This window comes from Camelus dromedarius, chromosome 5 (genome assembly GCF_036321535.1).
Source record: "Camelus dromedarius isolate mCamDro1 chromosome 5, mCamDro1.pat, whole genome shotgun sequence".
Classification (NCBI taxonomy): Eukaryota; Metazoa; Chordata; class Mammalia; order Artiodactyla; family Camelidae; genus Camelus; species Camelus dromedarius.
The window spans coordinates 16285939-16308892 of NC_087440.1; the positions used below are offsets into that span (position 1 = coordinate 16285939).

At 39.9% G+C, this 22954-nt stretch overlaps 2 protein-coding genes across 6 annotated transcripts in view; both read left to right on the forward strand.

Moving 5' to 3' along the window:
* The window catches only part of SHC4 (SHC adaptor protein 4), a 109168-nt gene extending 101618 nt beyond the window's left edge, over nt 1-7550 (forward strand). Inside the window, exons 11-12 of the mRNA XM_010998597.3 lie at nt 3232-3485; nt 5088-7550. Coding sequence (XP_010996899.1) covers nt 3232-3485; nt 5088-5243 — 410 coding nt within the window. The 3' untranslated portion in view covers nt 5244-7550. The remainder of the gene's footprint in view (nt 1-3231; nt 3486-5087) is intronic.
* Nucleotides 7551-12193: 4643 nt separating this feature from the next.
* CEP152 (centrosomal protein 152) overlaps nt 12194-22954 on the forward strand; it is an 86079-nt gene continuing 75318 nt past the window's right edge. For all 5 annotated transcript variants that reach the window (XM_031453093.2, XM_010998608.3, XM_064485621.1 and 2 more), the window contains exons 1-2: nt 12194-12314; nt 17799-17892. In XM_031453093.2, the coding sequence (XP_031308953.2) occupies nt 17806-17892 (87 nt within the window). In that variant the 5' untranslated portion in view covers nt 12194-12314; nt 17799-17805. The remainder of the gene's footprint in view (nt 12315-17798; nt 17893-22954) is intronic.

Below are 22954 nucleotides of genomic sequence, written 5' to 3' on the forward strand. Positions count from 1 at the left end.
TTTTCTCCTTGATAATGCAATAAATTCCTATTTTATAATTTTCACACATCCAGTAATGCATACTGATATATATACATACTGATATATAATATATAGTCAATTTCTCATAATTTGTAAGTTGCATAATTTGAGAATTTGCTCACCTGCTAAAATTTATTTGTAATCCCCAAATCAGTACTCACGGCACTTTTGTGGTATGTGCAAAGCAACAGAGAATTTGAGTTGCCCAGTGTGCAACCTCCCAGCTAAGGTCAAACCAGGCCCCACTCTGCCTGCTTGTTTCAGCTCTTGCTGTAAACAGGTGAACTCTTGAGGTCTACTTAGTGCTACACTGCCTGCATTTTTGTGCTATCTGTTGATGATTTTGCTATTTAAAATGACCCCCAAGTGTAGTACTGAAGTGCTGTCTGGTGACCCTAAGTGCAAGAGGGCTGTGATTGCCTGACAGAGAAAATATCTGCATTAGATAAGCTTAGTTCAAGCATGAGCTACAGTGCTGCTGCCCGTGAGTTCAGTGATACTGAATCAGCAACCATATATACTAAATACAGTATTCTCAAACAGAAACACATGTAAAACAAGGTTCTGTGTTGATGGACTGGTGGAAATGTTGTGACCAGAGGCTTGGGAGAACCTAACCCTGCATTTGTCTTACGGGCAGTGGTTCCGTTTTCACTAATTCAGTGTTCTGGAAACTTTATAAAATACAACTACTGTGCACAGAGAGAGCACTTATGGAGGATACGTGGTGGAGGAGGAATCAGAGACGGAGGCTTGTAATGAGGAGAAAAGGGTAGTCTTTTCTTCCCACAACAGAAAATTGAGGATTGTCCCCGAACCCTGATGCTTTTCTCCTGAGATTATATCCCTCTTCTGATTTTATCTTTAGTTATATGGCTGTCTTGACTTTTGTATACATTTTTAATTTTATAAACAGTATTTTTTTCCTTGTTGCTTCCTTAGCTTTCACTACTTGTGAGAAAACATAATTATATCAAGTTAATAATTTATTAAGTAGTCTAAGGAAATGATCTAAATAACCATATTTAAATTATGATTAGCTTTCTCGAAGTCAACAGTATGGACGAAAAGGAGTCAAAACTAGATAATGCACCACAATGTAAAAGAGAGGTTGTACTTTGTGATGGGACTGTGGGTGATTCATTTTCTTTGTTTTTCTGTTTTTACCAGATTAAAAAAATTAACACGTATAACTTTTTAAATTAAAAGTTTAAGAAAAAATCTGTTACATATTCTCCTTTTAGAAAAATTGTGTTTTCAGCAAATGTTTTGATGATTGAAATTGTGCTGATTTGGGAAACTGTATTAGGAAAATATTGTCCATACCCTGGGGCTGGCCAATGATCTGTTGCCTCTTTTCAAGATGATATAATGTCTGATTTTCTTTTGTTTTGTCCTCGTCCAAGAGCACTTCACAATCTCAGAATATACTAAAAGCCATTGTTCACTGAGATTCGTGGGCCTACGCACATAGGCGTGAATCTTCCTCACACTCACACAAACACTTTCTCTCTCACATACACAAACACACACACAGCTACTCACCAGAAGTTCTCTTATTATGCCTGAAAGCAGGCAGCGCTAAGGCCAACTACAGACATTATTCATCAAATCCGGACATATTTCTTCAGCCTTTCTCTGGCAACAACAGATAGAATCTGATTATAGAGGAGAATATTTTTAGCCATTAGATGTAAACTAAAGATATTTTCAAAAAGATATATTCATGAAATGCTGCACCATAATTGTGCTACGCGGAGAGAAGTTCTTAAGTAGAGACGAAATTGTAACATATTGACAGGAGAACTGAACTACGTCTACAGGGCACTGGTTGCCTGTATCAGTGACTTCCTGGGTTTGTCTGGTTTAAGTGGTAAAACTGAAAGTCAAAAGAGTTTCTTATTTGTGAGACCCTTGCATAAGGACATGTAAACACTCCTTTGCATTTATAAAGATGAAGTTGGTTTCTATGCCAAAACTCATTTGCATTTAAAAAGACAAAGTCTGATTTCTATGGTTATTTTCCTAGTAAATTTGCCATATTACACATACAACTTTTTTTTTTTTTTGACATACAACTTTTATCTGGATTCAGATGTAAGAATTTTATGTTATTGCTTCTGGCAATGCTGTGTATCATCCTTATAGCCTTGCTGTGTACTTAGGGACCTTTGTGGGTTCTGTAGAAGTAGAATGGTTTAGACCAATTTTGAAAATTAAAAGATTTCCTCATCCAAGGCCAGGGTCTTAGAGTGTGGTGATTAAGGACCTGGGCTGTGATGCCAGATCTCATTTCAAATCCCAGATCTACAACATGTTAGCAGTGTGACTTGGGGAAAGTCACATAACCTTTTTAAAGATCCATTTCCTTGCCTGTCTGACTTTGAGAGACAAACAGGACAATATTATGTAAAGCACTGAGCATTACCTGTCATACTCAAAAAAATGAGAACTACATAATAATTATCATCACTATGAGTATCAATAGTACTATAAAGGGCTACCTGGATGTACCTTCTCACCCCCAATGCTTTCAACTCTGGATAGCATTTATTCTGCAGAGCCTTGGGGGACCTGCCTCAGGCCATGCCTCCCTAATGTTTCACCTTCCTTTAACCTGATTGATTCTGCTTTGTCCAGGCAGGCGAATTACACACAAAAAACCCAGAATGATCATTTAACAGGAATGCTGTGAGGTTCAGCATAGCTTTAAAGCTCTTGGGCAGAAGCATCTCTGAAGCATGTTGGTAGTTTTTTTAAAAAAGGTAAATGCTAAAAAGTGGGCATAACCCATCATTACTCTAGGCATTTTCAAAGAGTTTGGGAATGTTTTAGAATTTATCTGTAATCCAGGTAGAGCATAAGCTCTTTCTCTTTAACATACAGCCCCTGGGACATAAAGAGCCCCTCTCTGCACTTATGAAAGCAGTTCTCATGGGTCAGTTCCATTTCTCATCTGAAAGGAAAACTCCTGCACCTGGACAAGGCTTTCCTGGTAACAGAAGCCAAAGGCAATGTTTGGATCTACCATTAAATTAGAGCCCGTTGGAAGTTCTGGAAACAAAACCCCTGTTCCAGAAATAGCATAACTGAAACAGTGCTGGGCACACAGTATGGCCTCAAGTGTATTTGCTGAGTGAATTAATGAATGAATGAATGGGTGGGTGAGGAGATAACTTGGTGGCATCTCTCCTTATATTTTGACTTCAGAGGCACCAGAAACTGTTCAGCCAGGTGCCACGGCCCAGCCTGCCAGCACGCATTCTCTGCCACTCATTAAACAGCAACTGCGGAGTGAAGACTGCTACCACGGCAAGCTGAGCAGGAAAGCGGCAGAGAGCCTCTTGGTAAAGGACGGGGACTTCCTGGTTCGAGAGAGTGCAACATCTCCTGGCCAGTATGTGCTGAGTGGGCTCCAGGGAGGCCAGGCAAAACATCTTCTCCTGGTGGACCCTGAAGGCAAGGTATCACTGACCTTTCGTTATGACTTCACAGAATCTTGTGATCAAAGTTATGCTAAATGATAGGTATGAAACCTGATCTTGAAGGGTGTTCAGTGTTAAGGGTTCACCTCTTCTTGAACCCTCCAGCTGGAGCAGGAAGTGGTAAATAGAGGCTGGTGGAGGGGTTTGAGTGGGAGCCACCCTAGAGGATCACCGAGAGGATAGCCTCTTTCTGCCCTTCTCAATTCAATTCAGTGAATTAAATGAATACCTACTACATGGAGGTACAGGGATTCACAGCTAACTATTGTTCAGTATCACATAGTGAGTCCTTGCTCTCAGGGTGCTTATATTTCATAAAATAGATGCTTAAATAATTATGGATGAATGACATAAGAATGGTTCAACCAACGCATTATGGTGTTTCTCAGGAGAGAGGGGTGCTCTGCTTGAGGCAAACTTAAAAGGCATCTTACAGGGTCTGACATACAAGATAAACCCTGAAAGGGCAGAATTTTTAAAGGGGGAGCATACATGAGGTCTTACAGGAGCAGACAGAGCAATAGAATGGTATCAAATCAAATCAAAGATGTATGCTTGGAGCAGAGATGCCTGTAGACAGATCCTGGACAAAAACCAATTAACAAAATAGCAAGTCCTGCTCTATAAATAATTACTTTAAATGTAAACGGATTCAACTCCCAAATCAAAGGATGCAGAATAGCTGAATGGATAGCTGAATAGACAAGATCCAGCTATTATGTACACTGTTTATAGGGGGCTCACTTTTTCCCTTGTTTTTACCTGATTTTTATTTTTAACCAGAAGGTTAAAAATGGTCATACCACAAACAAAAGTTCTTATTAGAAAGTTCAGTACCCAAAAAAATCATGCATTAAAAAAAATCTTTTTGGCTTTCACTAGTTCTTTTTTTAAAAATTGAAGTATAGTCATTTACAATGTTGTGTCAATTTCTGGTGTACAGCATAGTGATTCAGTTATATATGTATATATTCCTTTTCATATTTTTTCATTATAGGCTATTACAAGATATTGAATATAGTTCTCTGTGCTGTACAGTAGGACCTTGTTGTTTATCTATTTTATATTAGTAGTTAATATCTGCAAATCCCAAACTCCCAATTTATCCCTCCCCACCCCCCCCTTTCCCTTTTGGTAACCATAAGTTTGTTTTCTAGATTTGTGAGGTTCACTTTAGATTTATGGACACACAGACTGAAAGTGAAAAGATGGATAAAGATACTCCATGCAAATGACAACCAAAAGAAAACAGGGGTGGCCATACTCATATGAGACAAAATATAGGAATGGTGACATGATAGAATGTATCAAACAGTAACATGGCAAAGGGGTTGGTTACAAATTTGTATTGGGTGACAGGTGTTACTGTTTTCCTAACTGGGAGGGACAGTTGCTTTAAAAAGGTAATGGGGAATGAGAAAATTGTTTACTAAGGGATATGGAATTGAACGTACCTTTTCTTTTTTTTTCAGCCAGTAGCTCATTCCAGGATATGTCTGTCTCTTTTTCCCACCTAATTGTTTATGTCTTTCAGGAGATCTGTTATCATTTAACCTAATATATTTGTATTTCCTTTTCAAGGTGAGGACCAAGGATCATGTATTTGATAATGTGGGCCACCTTATCAGATACCATATGGATAATAGTTTGCCAATCATCTCTTCTGGAAGTGAAGTAAGCCTTAAACAACCAGTGAGAAAAGATAATAATCCAGGACTTTTGCATTCCAACAAATGACTGTATGGAAGTACCGTCACACTGGCACTTCAAGAAAGTCCATTTTGTATGAGGACACAAAGATCATTCAAACTCAATTTCTAGATAAATTAGAGCACAGACTGTGAAGTGTATCTTTCTGAGACCATCATGGTCCTTTCTAAAACAAAGAACTAACAAAAATTGATCTTCAGAAACTGAAAATCAGCAGAGGGGAGGAGGATGAGTCCGTTTGAAAAGAAATTATACATATGCACGGATGTCACTTTTTAAGGCCATGTTGCATTGATAACAAGCTAAAAGCACAATTAAAATTTCACATGCTAAAGACAACTTGAATGAACTGCTGGGGCAGTGGTATGTGCCTTTCAACTTGATAATCTGGGGACATTTTCATATTGGGGAAATTAGTTCTAAGTGACTTCATATTCTATAACTATAGAACCATTTGCCAAAAAAAAAAGGTTTTCCTTGTTACAAAAATAAGAAGCAATTTGCTTAATAGTTATTGACTTTATTACCTTTTCTGTTCAGTAGCTCTTTCAAGGCAGCGTTAAAATAAATTGGACGTTGAATTCAGGCTGTGTCTATGCCAGTGGAGTCAAATCAGAAGCCACTGAAAGCGCTGGTCTGTTTCGTTGGCCTGTCCCACTTGCTGGTTAAAGGACTGGAGTCCAAATTCTTTGGCCTAGTGTTTTTCCATCTTTGCTATGTAGACTGTTTGTGTGCAGCATATGACGAACTGAAAAAGCCAGCTCTATCAGTTGTTTCTGATTTCATCACATTTCTCCCTCCTCCCTCCCTCTCACCCCCTCAACCCCCCCAAAAAAGAGCTTATGAGTGCATGGATTTAAAAGACAGCAAACAAACCAGTGGTAGGGGGAGGATACAGCTCAGTGGTAGAGCACATGCTTAGCATGCACAAGGTCCTGGGTTAAATCCCCAGTGTCTCCATTAAAAAAAAATATATAATAATAATAAATAGATGGCAAACCAGTGTTCTTCATATTCAATCTCCAAATTGGTTCCATTCTTATTTAAAGTACTAAATTTATTTTAAACATAGGGAAATATCCCCTCAATTGGCCGTGACTGAATCAGAGTTCCATCTACATGTATCCTTAGCACTTTTTCTAGATATGACCAGACAAAATGCAGAAGGGAGAAAACATTGAATGAAACAATTGGGAAGTTTTGCCACATGTAGGCACACTTGGTAAATGGATGGTGTAATGAAGTGTTGTGTAGGGAAAAGCACTTGGACTGGGTCTCAGTGTGACCTTGACCAACTTGCTGAACCCATCTGGGCTCCAGTTTCCTTGTCTATAAAATGAGAGAGCTGGGCTAGGTGAATTCAGAGGTCCATTTCAGCCCTAACACGAGTCTATAAAAAGCAAATTTTCTATTTATTGGGGGTCAACGTTGATAACCAGTCTTTATAATTAAGGTGGAAACTTCAGCTGTTTCTCTAGTCTTTGTCTGTATTCACTGAGATCATTCAGATTATCAGAGATCTGGAGACTTTCAGTCAAAAACATTGAAACTTTGGAAAAATGTAAGTAATGATGGTAGAAGTAGATTTGGTTATTTTGAGTAGAGAAGACAGCTTCAGTCCTTTATCTGCCTTGCATATCGAGATATGGCTGTTAGAGTGGTTTTTTTTTCTTTTCATCTTGAGTTATCCAGACAGTTGCCTTAACTCCACGTCATTTTGGCTGTGTAGATACAACTTAATCTTTGTAATTGCGAATATTTGCTAAGTTTTAAATAAAATATGAGAAACTTCTTTTGGAAAGAAATCATCGGAAATCAAGCACACTGAACTCTAATATTTTTATGTGAAGGTTTATGCTTTTATTTTACTTCTGCTATTGGCTTCTTAGATAGGTTTGTTTCCTTTTATACAACTAGGAAATAATGTCTTTTCCCTCAATTTTGCATACACCATAGTCCGTGATTATCTGTCCTCATAAAGGGGGTCAGCATGGGTATAAATCAGTGACATTTGTGTGTGATCTAGTCAACGTAACAGAAAGAGAGTGGTGCTGTGGTCTCATCCTGGTTGAACAAAATGATAACTGGGTGGCAAGAAAGAGTTCTTGATACAAATAGTCACAAAGAGTAGAACTGATGTGAGCAGTACACGTAGATGATCAGTATCTGAATGTAACGTATAGTAGTTAGATGAGCAAATTCTGCAGTTACAGATACAACAGACACAGTGAAAATAAAATGAAACAACAAAAGAAGTGTTTGACTGCATGCTATTTTAATGACACACTCTTATCTTTATCTGTCTTAAAGTGGGAATCCATTTGCCGTATAAAAGCCTGTAAACAACTTTTCAAAAAAATAAATGAGTATTGCTTTGTGACAGTTGACAGTAAATGTCTGATGTTTGGGATTTGGAACATTTATCGTTTGAAGGATGTCAGGGTCCTGACAGGAAACAGATGGCTCACTTAAATTGGGTACTTAGAGGAGTGTTTAATAGAGGGACTGCTTACAAAGGTGTGGGAAGAGTAGGGGGAACCACAAGGGAGGATGCAGTGCTGCTGAGCCAGCAGAGGAGTGAGGGGAGGGAGCAGTAACAGAATCTGGAGAGAGAGCTGTAAGGAAGGGCTGCCTCTCAGGAGCTGGGGCTGCAGTGGAGGGACCTGGCCACCCCTGGCGACTCCACAAGGACAGCCTCACAGCAAGCGGCACTGGAACAACGGTACATCTCTAGACAAAAGAATGAACCTCACACTGTACATAAACATCAACTCAAATGGATTATGGACTTAAATGTATAACTATGAAGCTTTTAGGAAAGAAAAACATAGAGGGAACTCTTCAGGATATAGGGCTAGGCAAGGAGTCCTTAGACATGATCCTTTAAAAAAAGTGGTATGTTGCACTTCATTGACAGTACAAATTTTTGCTTGGTGAAAGCTCTGTTGAGAGGATGAAGGACAAGCTATGGACTGGGAGGAAGGATTTGCAAACCACATATCTAGAATGTATTAAAAAAAGAACTTCTTAAAACTCAGCAGTAAAAAAATCTAATTAGAAAATGGGCCCAAACATGCATAGACATTTCACTGGAGAGATAGATGTGGCACATAAGCATGTGAAAAAAAATTCAGTATCATCGGCCAGTAGGAAAATGCAAATGAAAATCACAATGAGATATTACTACACACATATCAGAATGGGTAAATGAAAAATAATGACAACACTAAATGTTGACTAGGATGAGAAGAAAGTGGATCCACATACATCCCTGGTGGGAATGTCGAATCATACAGCCACTCCAGAAAGCTGTTGGATGCATACTGAGTTCTGGGGGGACATGAAATACGTGGAAGAGGAGAAACTATTCAACCCCTACATGATCCAAGCTTGCCCAAGTCAAAAGATGTTTTAAGATTCAGATGATCACAAACCAAAGAACAGATGAACTGTCAGACTTTACAAAGTGTAGGAATGGGCAGACCCATGGCTCTAAATGGCAGAAGTTCATGATCTTCAGTCTAGGCTCTGCCATGTACATGACCCAGCTATGGAAGTAGTGTATTTTCCATAAAATACAGACAAGTGTGATGAAAGTCTGCTTCTTTTCTGTACGGTTACTACTTGACTCAGTTTCCTGGAATCTTATTTCAGTTATCTGAGAAGGGAATATGATTTGCCCAGCTTGGGTCTGGTACTCACATTTGACCCAATCAGGTATGGCCAAGTCTTGGGGTGGTAGGGAGGTGATGGTGGTGAGGTCAGAGTGTCTGTGGGCAGGAGCAGATTCTGATAAGGGGCTTAATCAGGGAAGGCATTTTCAGCCACATGTCAATATTAAATGTAGCCCTAGAAGAGTGCTTGGCACAAAGTAGATGCTCAAAAAATACTATTAAATATACTACAAATAATGGTCTGATATTCCTCATCTAAATAAAACTCAGTTAAATAGTGTTTCTACATTTTAAAAGCCCTTTCACACAATCTCATTTCATCCTTTTTACAATCCTGCAAAAGTAGGTATTATCACTCCTATTTTCAAATAAGAACTTTGAGGCACAGAAGTGTTAAATAAATTGTGGACAAAAGCTAGTGGGTAGGAGAGTTGGAACTTGAACCAGATCTTCTTTGAGTTTGGGGCTCTTTTGAGGATAGTACTCCGTATTACACTAGATGGTATTGCTTTGATCTGCTAGCTTTGACACCAGAGAAAAGGTAGGAAATGGAGGGAAGGAAGGCTTAGCTCCACCTTTATAAATGATCTGAATGGGAGGGACCCCATCTCAACAACAGAGCATTTCCCCTTGAAATTTAAATGAGTCTGGCAGAGGGAGCCCTTCCCAGCTCACAGGTGTGTCTTTAAAAAATGCAAGATAAACATTGACCCAACATTCTGCAAACAATCTGTCCAGCATTCAAGGTCTTTAGCAGTTATTCTCTTTCTCCGCATTTGTCTTTATTACCCCAGAATGCCTCTGTGTGCTTGTGTTTCTCTGGACATGTTAAGTTCAGTCCTTGTGCGCCCCCTACCTCACCTCTGTAGAATGGCTTTCCCATCCCTCCAGGCTTCAAGCTCCTCTTTTGGCTACCTTGTCCCAGGCTACTTCTGCAATTTGATCTCTAAATACAAGAATCCTTTACTTTTGCTGGTCTGCCCTTCATCCTGCAATCACTCATGCTGATCAGCCTGCCTGTTGACTCTCTCTTCCTCCAGGAACTTTCCCTGATAGATTTTCCTTATATGGTCACTCTTCCTCAGAATTATTACCTGTTCTACTCATATTGCATGTATTGTAGCGAACTATTTTGTGTGTCTGTGTTATCATTTGTCTTTTTTGGTAAGCATCTGGCACCTCAAATAGAGTGTGGTTGTCTGGAGGGTAGGGGTCCTGCCTCACACTATATTCAAGCATCTAAGCCAGGAATTAAACCTGATAGGCAATCATGAAAATTTTGTTGATTATAATATGTCCAGTCAGATCCGTTTTTAGAGGCAAGGGTCTCATTTATTTCTTATTTTGCATCTTTTGTGACTTAGGTGCTTAAGTCTCACTTACATTGTATATATAGTGATGAGCTCTGGATGTAGAGATAAAGGAGCTGGGTTCAAATTCTGTCTCTGTCTTACATTAGCTGTGTAACCTTGGGCAAGTCACTTAATTATTATTTTTTTTTTTGGTCAGTTTCCTCCACTGTAAAATGGGATCCTAATACCTGTACTAGCCCCTCACAGGGTTGTTGTGAGGAAAAATGAGCTAGTGTCTATGAAGGAACTTAACCAAAATCTAAAGCACTATGTAAGGGATTATAAACACTGTCTCCTCATGTGCTTTTTCACCTTAACATCTTTTTCTTTTTTTTTTTGCTTTCATTTCTCTAAGAAGCTCTAAAAGCAGTTGTTTGTGGGCAGGGATTGCTTAGCAGTTTGCTGTAGCATTTCACCTTAACCCTTAGCATAGCTCACCACACACAGCCTGCTGATGGTCTGCAGTGAGATGTGGAAAGCCCCCTGAGCCTAGTTCTCATTCATAGACAACTTGGCTCAAATTTCAACTGCCTTTTACCTGAATGCCTTTTATTTTATTTTTTTTTTCGGGCACAAAAACCCTTCATTTGATTTGTTCATTCATTTACTCATTTATCAAATTTGTTCTGAGTGCCTACCAGGGACCACAAAGCATGCTAGGTGTCCACGAAGCAAAGTAAATGCCTCAAGATAGTAACATTGGACTGAGTGTAACAATCACACAGCAACTAACTACAGCAGATAACAAAGATTATAATAAGATACGCACACTGTGTCCAGAGGGGAGAAAGATCATGTCTAACAAGGGAGGGGGGTGTGTGTCATGAAAGGCTTCAGAGGAGGTGCTCATTTGTCTTGAAGACTGAGCAGCTGGGTAAATCAAGCATGATAGTACAGGTGAAAGAAATAGCTTGAGCAAAACAAAAAGCACTCTGGGAACCACAAGCAGCCCTGTCAGAGATTTCACTCATCTATTGCTATGGATTAAGTACCTATTATGTGTCAGACCCTTATGCTAAGTGGATGGGGTTACAGGGGTCAGTATAGCCGTCCAGGGATGGCATAATGAGGTAGCAAAGGAAAAGTCGCCAGATTATGAACAAACTTAAACAACCATTTTAATCTATACTAGTATATATGGGAAGCGGTTAAAAGGATGTTTGAACCTAGTGCTACCAACTCCCTGAAATTCACTGGGACCCTTTTACCCCAGGAAGGTAGATGCAATAATGGACTTTACCATAGACTGGGCAGTGCTGTCTTCAAGGACAAGTTAACGTATACCTAAGCGACAAGAACATTCACACTCGAGAAAATTCAAGTAGTGAATAAACATGTGGAAAATGTGTCATCTCATCAATAATTAAAGAAACACAAATTCAAACATGGCGGGACCTAGTAAGCATGAAGACAAAGTGAAACAACCTCTGAGGCTGTTCAGGTGATGGGGAAACAGGCACCTTAGAGAATCAGAAGGACAAAGAGAAAAACCGCCAAGATAAGGGTTCGGTGGGGCAAGTGTGGGTTCTGTGTGCTGCAGTTGAGAACTGGGGTTTAGGAGCGGGGAGCGCAGGGGACATGAGTCACTACGTCATGTGGTGGGGGGCGGGGCCCGGGGCTCGGGCAAAACCGGAGAGTCAGCAAAGGCAGGAGGCCAGGTGTTTGGCTTCCTCAGGCAACCGATAAACCCGCCCCCTCTGGAGTCAACCCTTTCGTAATTGGCTCACGGGTCCACCAATGGGCGCCCAGGAGGAACTTCCCGCCACCGCTGGCGCCCGCTTTTAAACAGCCAGGTAGTATTTGCAACTGCAGGCGGACTTCTCAACCTAGCTTGAGGAAGGCGGAGACTTCCGCCTCCACGCCCGGCCCCGAGACGGCATGGCCCCGCCCACCGGGCCAGTTTCTAGCCAGCGATTGGAGGAGGAGGCTGCTCCTCAGTGGCCTCGGGGCCCCGTGGTTCGGCTGTGATTAGGAAGGAGCTAGCGGATTAGCGCCAGGTGCGGGGGTTTGCTACAAGTTGGTCTTCGGCTGGAGCTGGGGAGTTTCCGCGGTGTCAGCGTCCGTGGCGTCCGGTGAGTTTCACTTCGCGGCTGGGCTTGGGCCTGGCGTAGTAGGAGGTGCGGGGTCCTTGGGATTCTGGCTGAGGCTTCCCGGAGGACTGACCTGCCCCCTCCCCAAATCCCGCCGTGGTGGACTGCTCGCGAGCGGGGGTGGGGGTAGGGGGTGGGGGGCTCAGCCTTTGACTTCGAAGTGCCGTCCAGACCCCAACCCTACTTAGAAGTGGCGTCTGGGAAGCCCTCCTCGCCTCCTCCAGGCTGCTAGAGCAGCCCTGAGACCCTACCCTGGGGACCCCCGCCGTGGTCACCGTGGCCCCGTGCCTGGCTCACAGTGGGTGCTCTGTGCACGTGTGTTGACCGGGTGCACGTGACGCTGGCAGCCCAAGCCAGCAGCCGCAGGCATCCTGGGCTCCGTGCAACTTCGGCCTCGCAGTACCTGTTTGTTGTGCTATAGTTGACGCCAAACGGAGTTCCTTGGTAAGGTCATTGGTTTATTCTTCGTTCAGCCTGTGGGTGCCTACTCACTGCATCCTCTGGGCACCCTGGAACTATTTGTCCAAGCTGCTGTCAGTAGCACTGATCACAGACTATTGTCATCATTTTTTAATACGTCTATTTTCTTTCCCTCCACCACACCCCGGTGAACTTTGTAATCTTGAACAGGGCTTGGCAAGTAATTGTTAAATGAATAAATAGGCCCCCTAAACCAGGTTATTGAAAATCTGAAACAGGCTAGTGTGCTCCGGCCATTTCCATTCTGGAAAGGAAGCTAGTATGTAAATAGAATTTCCTAACTCCCAGGGTACTTAAAGACGACCCCTCTTCCCTTCCCCGCTTTGTGGCGCTTAACCTTTTCTATCTTACAGTCATAAACTTGAGTCTAATTTAAACTGAATTTCGCCATATCCTTCACAATGTGTGACAATTTATATGCACTTCCTAGATGTGAATGCACTCAATAAGAGGCCGAAATTGAAGCCATATAAAAGTATAAAAAATGTCGCCTGAAGGTGTGAAAGAGTGATTAATTTCACAGAGGGAACAGAATTGGGAGGGCATCTTGAAGGAAGTGGCATTTTCATCCCAGAAAAACTTGCATTATTTAAAGGAAGGTTTCCCACAGGCTGCACGTTCACCTTTGTTCCTTGAACCTCTTTTGTAGCTGACAGATTTCTCTTCATCAGTAACCATGTCATCATAATAACGAAACTAAAGTGTATTAATTGGTACGCAGTCCTAAGCACTTTATATACACTAATCTTGTGAATCCTCATAACCAGTCTTTGAGGTGGGTCCTGTTTTGACCCCCCATTTTATTAATGAAGAAATGGAAACAGTTTGTGCAAGTTTGCACAGCTGATAAACGGGAGAGCCAGAATTGAGCCCAGGTTGTCTCAATGAGTGCACTCATTCTTAACTACTTACAGCTGTGTTGTGTCCTTTACGCTCTATTCCTAATCTTAAATCAGTCTTTCTGTGAAACTTTTCAGCCTTCTTTTCTTTTTAGGCATAGTTAATTTGTGCTTTATACTTTCCTCTATAACAGAATGTATTAGAAGGTATCATTGTAACTATTAATTTATACCATTGTTTCCCTAAGAGACTATAAGCTTCCCATGGCTGGTGCCGTATGTATGATACATCTAGGATATGCCCTGGCACACAGTAGGTGCTCAGTAAAATTTTATTGAAATGATGAATCTGTATAGAGCAACGGGAATGTATTCATTCAGCAAATCTTTGTTGTGTGCCTACTGTGTGCAAAGTGTGAGGGAGTTATATATTTTAATTCTGCTCCAGAGTGCTTATAGATGAGACAAAACAATGTTACTTTTGCTTTTTACAGCTTTGTCCAATTAAATACCCATTGGTCTTCTTTCTCATTGCAAGGAGGGCAAAGAAAACATAACCCGGCACAATAAGATGAGTACTGAGACTGAGCCCTTCCCATCTGAGTGTAACAAAATGATGGAACATAGTTTTTTTTAATAGATTCAGAAAAAAGAAGAAAGTATTAACTACCTTGTTATTTTTGTACACTTACTCTGCATCTTGATTTTTTAATCAGTCAATATACATAGAAATGTTTCATTGTCTTTATTAGTGACATAGTATTGCCAAATTTATTCAGAAGTACTTTTAATAGGGTAAATGTTTTTTTTTTGATATTTCAGCATTAATAGTTTTCAAGATGGTTTTCCCAGTTCATACTTTCATCAGTAATTCATGAGGATGCCTGTTTCCTATAAAAGAGCCACCACTAGGTGTTAACCAATTTTTTTTTTTCAAATTCAGTGGTTGAAAGTCATATTTCGTGGTTTAAATGACACTTTGAATTCTTTGTGAGCTTATGGTTCTTTTCAACTTCATTGAGCATTTACATTTCTTTTTTTTTAATGAAACATATGAGCTGCCCATTTTAAACTGAGTTGTCTTTTTCTCATTTCTTTGTGAGAATTGTACATTGGGACTTTGTCCTGAGTTTTGCAAATATTTTTCTCATTATTATTTATATATTTTTTTAATTGAAGTACAGTCAGTTTACAGTGTTGTATCAATTTCTGGTGTACAGCATAATGCTGCTCTACATGAACATACGTATATTCGTTTTCATATTTTTTCCACTGTAAGTTACTACAAGATCCTGAATATTGTTCCCTGTGCTGTACAGTATAAACTTGTTATTTGTCTTCATTATTTGTTATTATTTTATCTTTTGACTTTGTTAGTGACGTAGTGATGCTCTTTTTTATACATCTTATTTGACATGTTAATGATGACTTGCCTTATCCAGATTTTTTTTTTTTTTTTTTTTGTGGTTAAGTTTCTGTCATATTTTTCCTTTATGGCTTCTGGGTTTATTGTCTTGCTTTTTTTTTTTTAAGCAGCCTCTTCTACTGTTCTGAATATTATAGTAAAGTCTCTGATAGCAGTGGTAATTAGTAATTAATAAGCAGAAGAAAAGCATTAGCTTTTAAGTTTTAGTTAATTACCTTTTTAGTATTTTTTTTTAAACCCACAGTAAGTTTATCAAATTTCCCTTTATGCCTAAATAGTTTCTTAAGGCCTCTGGTAGTTTGTACTTTTCAGAAGGAAAGCTAATTTGTACCTTTTCCACAGTGGAAAGAGATTTTGTTCTTCAGATATTTTCAGATTTCTTCCTTAATGACATGGTTTGGATTTGAGTTGCCATTCAAAAAAAAAAGATACAGTTTGATCTTTTACATTCTCTTAAAATGTAAATATATTCACTTGAAAATGAAAATACCTTGTAGAATTCATTCTCTGAAAAAAAGTAGTTCTTTATTGAAAATAGCTATATTTAGCAAAAGGCTCTTGTAAATCTTCTTTTTTTTTTTTTTAACAGGAATTGATGGCAGGTTAGTGAAGCATTGGAAAAAAAAAAACCCTCCCTTCTTTTACCTAATAAAAGAAAGTAACCCAAATTCCATATTCTGGCTTTAACTATAAAATGCAGGAAAAAACAGAGAATATCATGAGAATTGGAAGCAGGAAAGATTATTTCTGCCTGGAGTATTCAAGGATGTTTTTAAGATCTAGCTTAATTGCATTTCTTTTAAGGAGCCAGGATTTAAATCAGCTAGTATTTTCATTATCTGTAGATTCTGTAGACTTGACGTTCACTTGCAATAATGAAAAAACCCTAGAGACGTGAGCTTGTGTGAGTGTTTTTCTCTCACCATTTCAGCTACATCATATATAGGCTCTTTACCATATTCAGATATCCATCGTATGCTGGTAATCAAGAGAGTTCTTATAGTTGCAGGGTAGAGACGAGGTTTAGATTCCCCAAGCTCCTCTATTTTCCCTCTCGGTGAAAGTGCATGTGTCCCTTCCTCCATGTAGCCCCGGCACAGGAACAGAAAGGAGCAGGTCTGGTCTAAGAAGCAGAGGCTGCAAGGGTTTAGTTGATGTGAGGAGTCTGAATTCATAAAGTTGAAAGGGATGGGCTGGGTGTAGAGACCTGAGAGGGAGGGATAAAGAAGGTGGATTGCAAATTAGAGTTTGACCAAGAAACATAATTCAGTCTTTGGAAGAAACAAACAAAAACTCGACATATGGGGATTTTCAGCAATGAAATTCATATTTATGTTAATCTGTAATACCATATTTCATCAATTCTCTTTCTTTTCACATTTTTATTTTTCTTAATGGAGGTACTGGGGACTGAACCCAGGAACTCATACATGCTAAGCATGCGCTCTACCAGTGAGCTATATATCCACCCCTGGCCTTTTCACATTTTAACATGGACAAAATTGGGCTGCATTTTAAAATTAATGATGTGTCATGCTTTAATTGGCCACATCTTTTCCTTAGAGTGATACAAACAACTGTCATACAATCATGGGCACCTTACATGTGATGAAGCGGAGTATCTTTTGCTATAGAGCCACTGGCTTACATAAAAGTATGTGCCCTTAGTTCTTGACTGTTAACACGAGGGAGCTAAGTCCTTTATAGTAAGATGTGTTTGGATTGCTGGTCTTAGCTTATTTCACTTGCAATTTAATGACATTTTAGAGCCTGAAAAGTGAGTGGCTGAGTTGTGGCCCGGGCTCACATCAAATTGCACGTGATTGGCATGCGGCAGAATGGACTGGATAGAGGGCAGTATTCGGCTGTGTAATTGATGACACCTGCATACTTTTTTTTTGGTCAGATTTGTTCAGAGCTTTTGAAATTCTGGGTATTTTCCGTGTAGTGTCAGGATCCCTACCTGTAACTCAAATCATCCACAGTCTCTTGACCATAAGTACTTGGAACCCATCTCTGGCTGCCGATTGTACCACAGCGGTGACTGTTCTCCAGGGAACTCTTGCTGTTACTTTTGGACAGTGATATAGCTTCACATCCTCCACTTTTGTTTGTCCTGAGTATTTTTTGCTAGAACGTGATTTTGTCAAGTATAAGAGCAGGACATTTAGCACATAGTTTTCTTGTGTGCCCTGTGGAGTTTACCAGATTGTAAATGTTTTTTGGGCAGCAGTCATTAACTCAGGATTTAGTGGCTCTCCTTTCTGTAAAACATGACTTGGATTTGTGATATTTTAAAGATGAAGCAAATTGTGGAGGATGCTACCTGTGCCATATTTAATACATCACATTAGAAACTTTGAGCGGATTCTTAAAAATTTTTGTTTTGGCACGATTTTAGATTATTCTTATTTTTTTGTGTGGACAAAAATCTTAAGTTTTAGGTTATATTTTCCCAGACTGCTAGAAAGGTCTAGTCCTAGGTTTATTAGCTTTTGGCATTATTTTCATTGTCATGAATTGATGTCATACAGCTATTTTCTGTGAATCACCATTACTTTGTAAGGACTCTCATTATATTTGGAATACTAACCGTTTGTCCTGCATGAGTTGCCTATTCTCCCCAACTGCTTTTGTCTTTTTTGTATGGCATCTCTTGTGTCATTGAGTCTGGGAAATTTTATGGCATATGCAGAAGCCAAACATCTTTTGCTCCCGCAGGAGGAGCATGTCCCTGGACTTCGGCAGTGTGGCACTGCAGACACAGAATGAAGATGAAGAGTATGACCAAGAAGACTACGAAAGGGAGAAAGAGGTAGGTTACTCAGAAAAAAAGATTCTAAACCCAGTCTTAATCTTATTTCCTGACTCAAATTATATCATTTTGTGTCATTTTGAAGGATTTATATATCTATTTTTTCCTCAAACCCCTAAAACTTGGTCAGCATTTGGACTTCTAAAAAGTGAATAAGCAGACTGCTCCCTTTTTTGAGGCAAGAGTAAAGCAACTGTGTGTGATGCCATCAGATAAATGGTTAGATTTTTTAAGGCTTTTTCACTTCTGATGTAGTGGTTGGCCTTGGAGGCAGAGGGCTGTGTGTGTGGAACATGGCCTTGACCGAGTCCGGCAAGGTTCTCTGCTCCGGGTACCTTACACCCCAGTGGAGGCAGCTGAGAAACAAGCAAACCACATGAATAAAAATAAAGGCTTTTGAGTGAGTGGTTATTTAGGACTGATAAATGATAGGGAAACAAAATAGGGTGACATTAAAGCAACCAGCAGGGAGCTGGCAGGGGAAGGTCTCTTGGAGGAGGAAATGTTTGAGCTGAGACGACCCATGAGAAGGAGCACCACACAGAAGATTTGGGAGGAATATTCGAGGCCACTGCATGAATGTAGAGCCTGGAAGCCAGGAAGAGACCCTAAGTATCTGCGAAACAGCCGGAAGGCAATGGTGTTGGGATTGTGTTAGCAAGGGGTGCGTGGTGGAGGCAGGGGAAGAGGTGCTCTGGACCAGATCGTGGTATGTCACAGGAAGAGGCTGGTATTTTATTCCAGGAGCAACAGGAAGCTGGTGGAGGATTTTAGGCAGGGAAGTTTTCTGCTACATATTTGAAATGTCTTTCTGAATGCTGTGTTGTGTAAGTAGACTAAAGGAGAAAAGGAGTGTGAGGAGGAGATCGTATTATTTATGTGTGTGTGTGGTGTGTTTAACAGAATTCTTAGCTCAGTAGTAATAGTGGCAATTGGTGGAAGTCCATCTGCTTGTTATGATTGTTTTTAGTTTGAATAAACATTTTTTTTTAATTGAATTACCTTCAGTTACAATGTGTCAATTTCTGGTGTACAGCACAATGTCCCAGTCATGCATATACATACATATATCTGCTTTCATATTTTTTTCATTAAAGGTTATTATAAGATACTGAACATAGTTCCCTGTGCCATACAGAAGAAACTTTAAAACCTACTTTTATATATAGTGGCTAACATTTGTAAATTGAGTAAAATTCTTTGATTGACTGTGATAACAGGTTTTTTCTGTACTGAGACTATGCTTGATAGGAACCATTTTCTAATATATAAAATAATCCTTTTTAATAGTTGGTGTGGATCATTTGTCTTAATAGGAAGCAAGGAATAGGGTCAGTTGCCCAAAAGGCTGGCAGTAGAGTTAGGGTCAAGACAAAGCTGGCAGCTTGGTGGATTTTGTCCATAGACATGTATTACTTGGTTGCACAGTGTTTTTAAAAACATTGAATCTCTATTTAAAGATTAAAACATTTCATGTAACAATCCAGAGTTTCTGGCCTGTCTTGAAGTGTCCTAAGCCTGGTCTGCACGTGGCCTGTCTGCATGTGGCAGCAGGCGGGCTGGAGCTGAGCATTGGCTTTCCCTTCCCAGCTGGCCATAGTTCCCACCCCCAGACATGGGCTTGTGCACTTGGACCCGCCAGCTTCCCTCTTGTAAATTCTCTGCCAGATCACTGAGGGCATTGGGGTTTGTGACCCTTTCCAGGGTTTCCGGATTTTGACAGGGGCCTTCACAACAATTGCTGTGGCAAGGACTGGGGTGAGGGTTTTCTTTTACTTTGTGAACTCACAGCTTGAGGTTTTCATGACCCTGATGGCTTTGGATAGTTTGCCGGAATTTAGCTACTGGGATTCTTGAGAGGATCAGTTTAAGTGATTATTATAGTAGACTTTAAAAAAGAAGAAAATATAATCTGACAGGTGATTTTTTTCCCTGGAAAAGATGGGTAGGGTATTAGAGAGAACTTACTGCCAGGCGTATAGTGGGGTGAAAATTTTAAAGGAGGGTAGTTAAGGAGGCAGTTAATTCTAGATGATCTACAAAATAGCCATTGGGATTACTTCTTGCTAGATTATCTGCTGGGGTAGGGGATTTCCAGAGGAAAAGGCACTTTTAAGAGATGAAGTATCTAAGAATGAGCATTTGTAGCAAAGTGGAAGAAAAGAACATTTAGCTAACTTGACTAACATGAAGATTATGGTTCCTGTTAATAAAAAGTGTTCCATGGTAATAAGTGTTTTTACCTATTTTTTTAAAAAAAAAGCTGCTACAAGGGAAGATGTGAGATCAGAGGTTAGAGAGTTTCAGCACCAAAATTCCAGATTATAAGAATTCAGCTGTATTTATATTTTGTCACTGCAAGTTAAAATAATAAATTGGCTGATCAAACCTAAGTTTGTTTTCCTATCCAGGAGCCTGTTCAACTTCCTCAATCTCCCTGACCCTATGATAGCAGAATAGTTTACAGCCTTAAGAGGTTAAAGGAAAGAATGGTGTTTTCATGCCAGCCTGGTTGGTAGCTTTGGGCTTGCCAGGTAGATTAGCATGTTAGCAGTGGGCTAATGCGTACTGTTTTCTCTACTTACTGAATCACTTTATATTCAGTTCATTTATATAGGAGGAATGCCTGCATCCCAGGGATGTGCTGTAGAGCTGGCCAAGCAGGCCATGTCTGACTCATGGTCTACCCTGTTAAGGATTTGAGATCCCTTTTCTGTAAATGGCATAATAATCCTGATTTTGACCATCTAGTATGAACGGTGCATTGCTATACAACATGCTTTACCAAGGTGTTTGATTTTGGTGCTTTGGGGTCAGTTGGGACTATGTCCATAAGTCACTGAGTAAGCCACGATCACATTCCAACCTACGTACCATCCTAAATTAGCAGCTCTGCAGTGATGATGGTGCCTTTTCCTTCTATTCCCTCTATTGTTTGCACTGAAGAATAAATGGAGAAAGTGCATTTAATCTTCGGAAAAGGAAAGGTTATAATAATGTGATGCAACATTCAGAGGACATTTAGACCAGTGGAATCTCTAGCCGCAGACCACCACAAAGAGACCCATATTTTGAAAAAAACCTCCAGGAATTTTGCAGAAAAGCAAGGCGCTATAATTATTTCTAAACTGCTACAGTTGTAAATGGTGTATTGGTAAAAGTTTCACATTGTGTGCCAAGGCACAGCAGAGGAGTGCATAACACACAGCCTCACCCCGTGTTTCACCGGAAACTCCATCTCCTACGCGGTGAACAGAGCAGAATAGGGTGCAGGTGAGGGAGGGTGATCATACCATGGAGATATGGTATCATATCAATTAATATTCATATCACGTGTAGTCCTCACAACTTACTGGAGCACATTACTTTCTGTACCGTCTGAGAACTATTGGTGTCCTTGTCCTTCTTGTACTAGGTAGACCTCATCCAGAGTATTCTAGGCAAACTTTTGCTTGTAAAGCTGGCCCAGAGGAGTTCAAAAGTTCTTTTATTAACGTAGTGTAACAGTGTGATTTTTGCAAAATATTTTTCACCTAAAGTCACTATACTTTGGGAGTTCATCATTGGCTGTTACACAGAGTTGTTGTTGTGGTTGCTGTAAGCATCAAAGTTATTGGTAAAGACACAGCTTAAGGCAAGGTTGTCATTTGGGATCTCACGGTTTGCTGGAGCATACATATACTCTCTGCACTGTCACCAGAAGTGGCTCTGTGACTATTGCTTGGTTCTAGATAGTAAAATCATGTATAAATGTATATATTTTGGAGCTGGTGGATTGGGGTAGAAGTACTTAGTAATCTGTGCTATCAAGGTAATACTTGCTGATGGTCGTTTATTTAGTGATGATAAATTTGAAACTTGGAAAATGATCTTGAGTAGAAAGGTAAGTGGTTTGAGTAGCAGTTGGCAGACAGAAACTTGCGCCTGGGAATACTGGTCCGAGTCCCTCTTAGTTTTGATATTGTTATTTCTGTAATAGAATAATAAGCTCAATTGAGGTTGGAATCGTGTGTTTTAGAGGTTAAGTTTGGATTGCATAGCCTTTCTTCCACTTTTAGCTGCCTTGTTTGATGTACTTATGGAAACATTTTGCTACTTTGTCCCCACTAGAGGGAGTTGTACAGTTAGTACTTGTTTACATTTTGTATCATTTGACTTATTTAGTGAAATTTCCTTGTTATCATCAAAGAAAAGCAAAGATACAAATGGTTAAGTGTTCATATTATATATATTTTTTATTTTTTTTAGCATCTTCTTATACTTTATCTAGATTGTGCCTTTGAAATATTTTCCATAATATACAGGGTTTTTTTTTTTTTTGGGAACTGTCACAGTGGGAACAAAAACACTGAACTCCAGCAGACTGATGCTTGACCATATACAAATAGGTAGAAATAAGTGTCCTTCCAGTGACCACTAAATGTCATGTAGACGCAAACAGGAGTCGGAATGGAGAGGCAGGTTCCGGTGCTGGGCCCTGGGGCCGGAAAGCTCACTTTTCATGGACGTGCCCCTTGCCTTCCCTGGGCCCTGGCTTGCACACCTTTGGAGGGAGAGGTTTGGCTTGGAGGACCGCCAGCGTTCCTCCCAGGCCAGAGCTCTGTTACGTGTCACCTGCTGCACAGCCAGTACTGGCCTAATAAATGTTGCCCCATTTCTTTTTCAGATGTGTGGCAGTCGAGGCAGAGTCTTCCCCACTAACATTATAAAATTTGTTTTAACAATGGAATGTATTTAAAAAAAAATCTGCACATAGTATAATTCATAGACTAAGCTCTAGCTGCCAAGTTATTTGACCTTTTATCAATCCCGTGTTGCGCCTTTTCAGGGGTGTTTTTAACTTGGCTCTTAGGCTCAAATGGAGATTCTACTAAGTGTGTATCCATGAAAGCATTATTTAATGATTCATATTTTTTATTTTTTATTTTTACTTTTTATTAAAGTACAATCAGTTACAACGTGTCAGTTTCTGGTATACAGCATAATGTCCCAGTCATGCATACACATACATATATTCATTTTCATATTCTTTTTCATTAAAAGTTATTACAAGATACTGAGT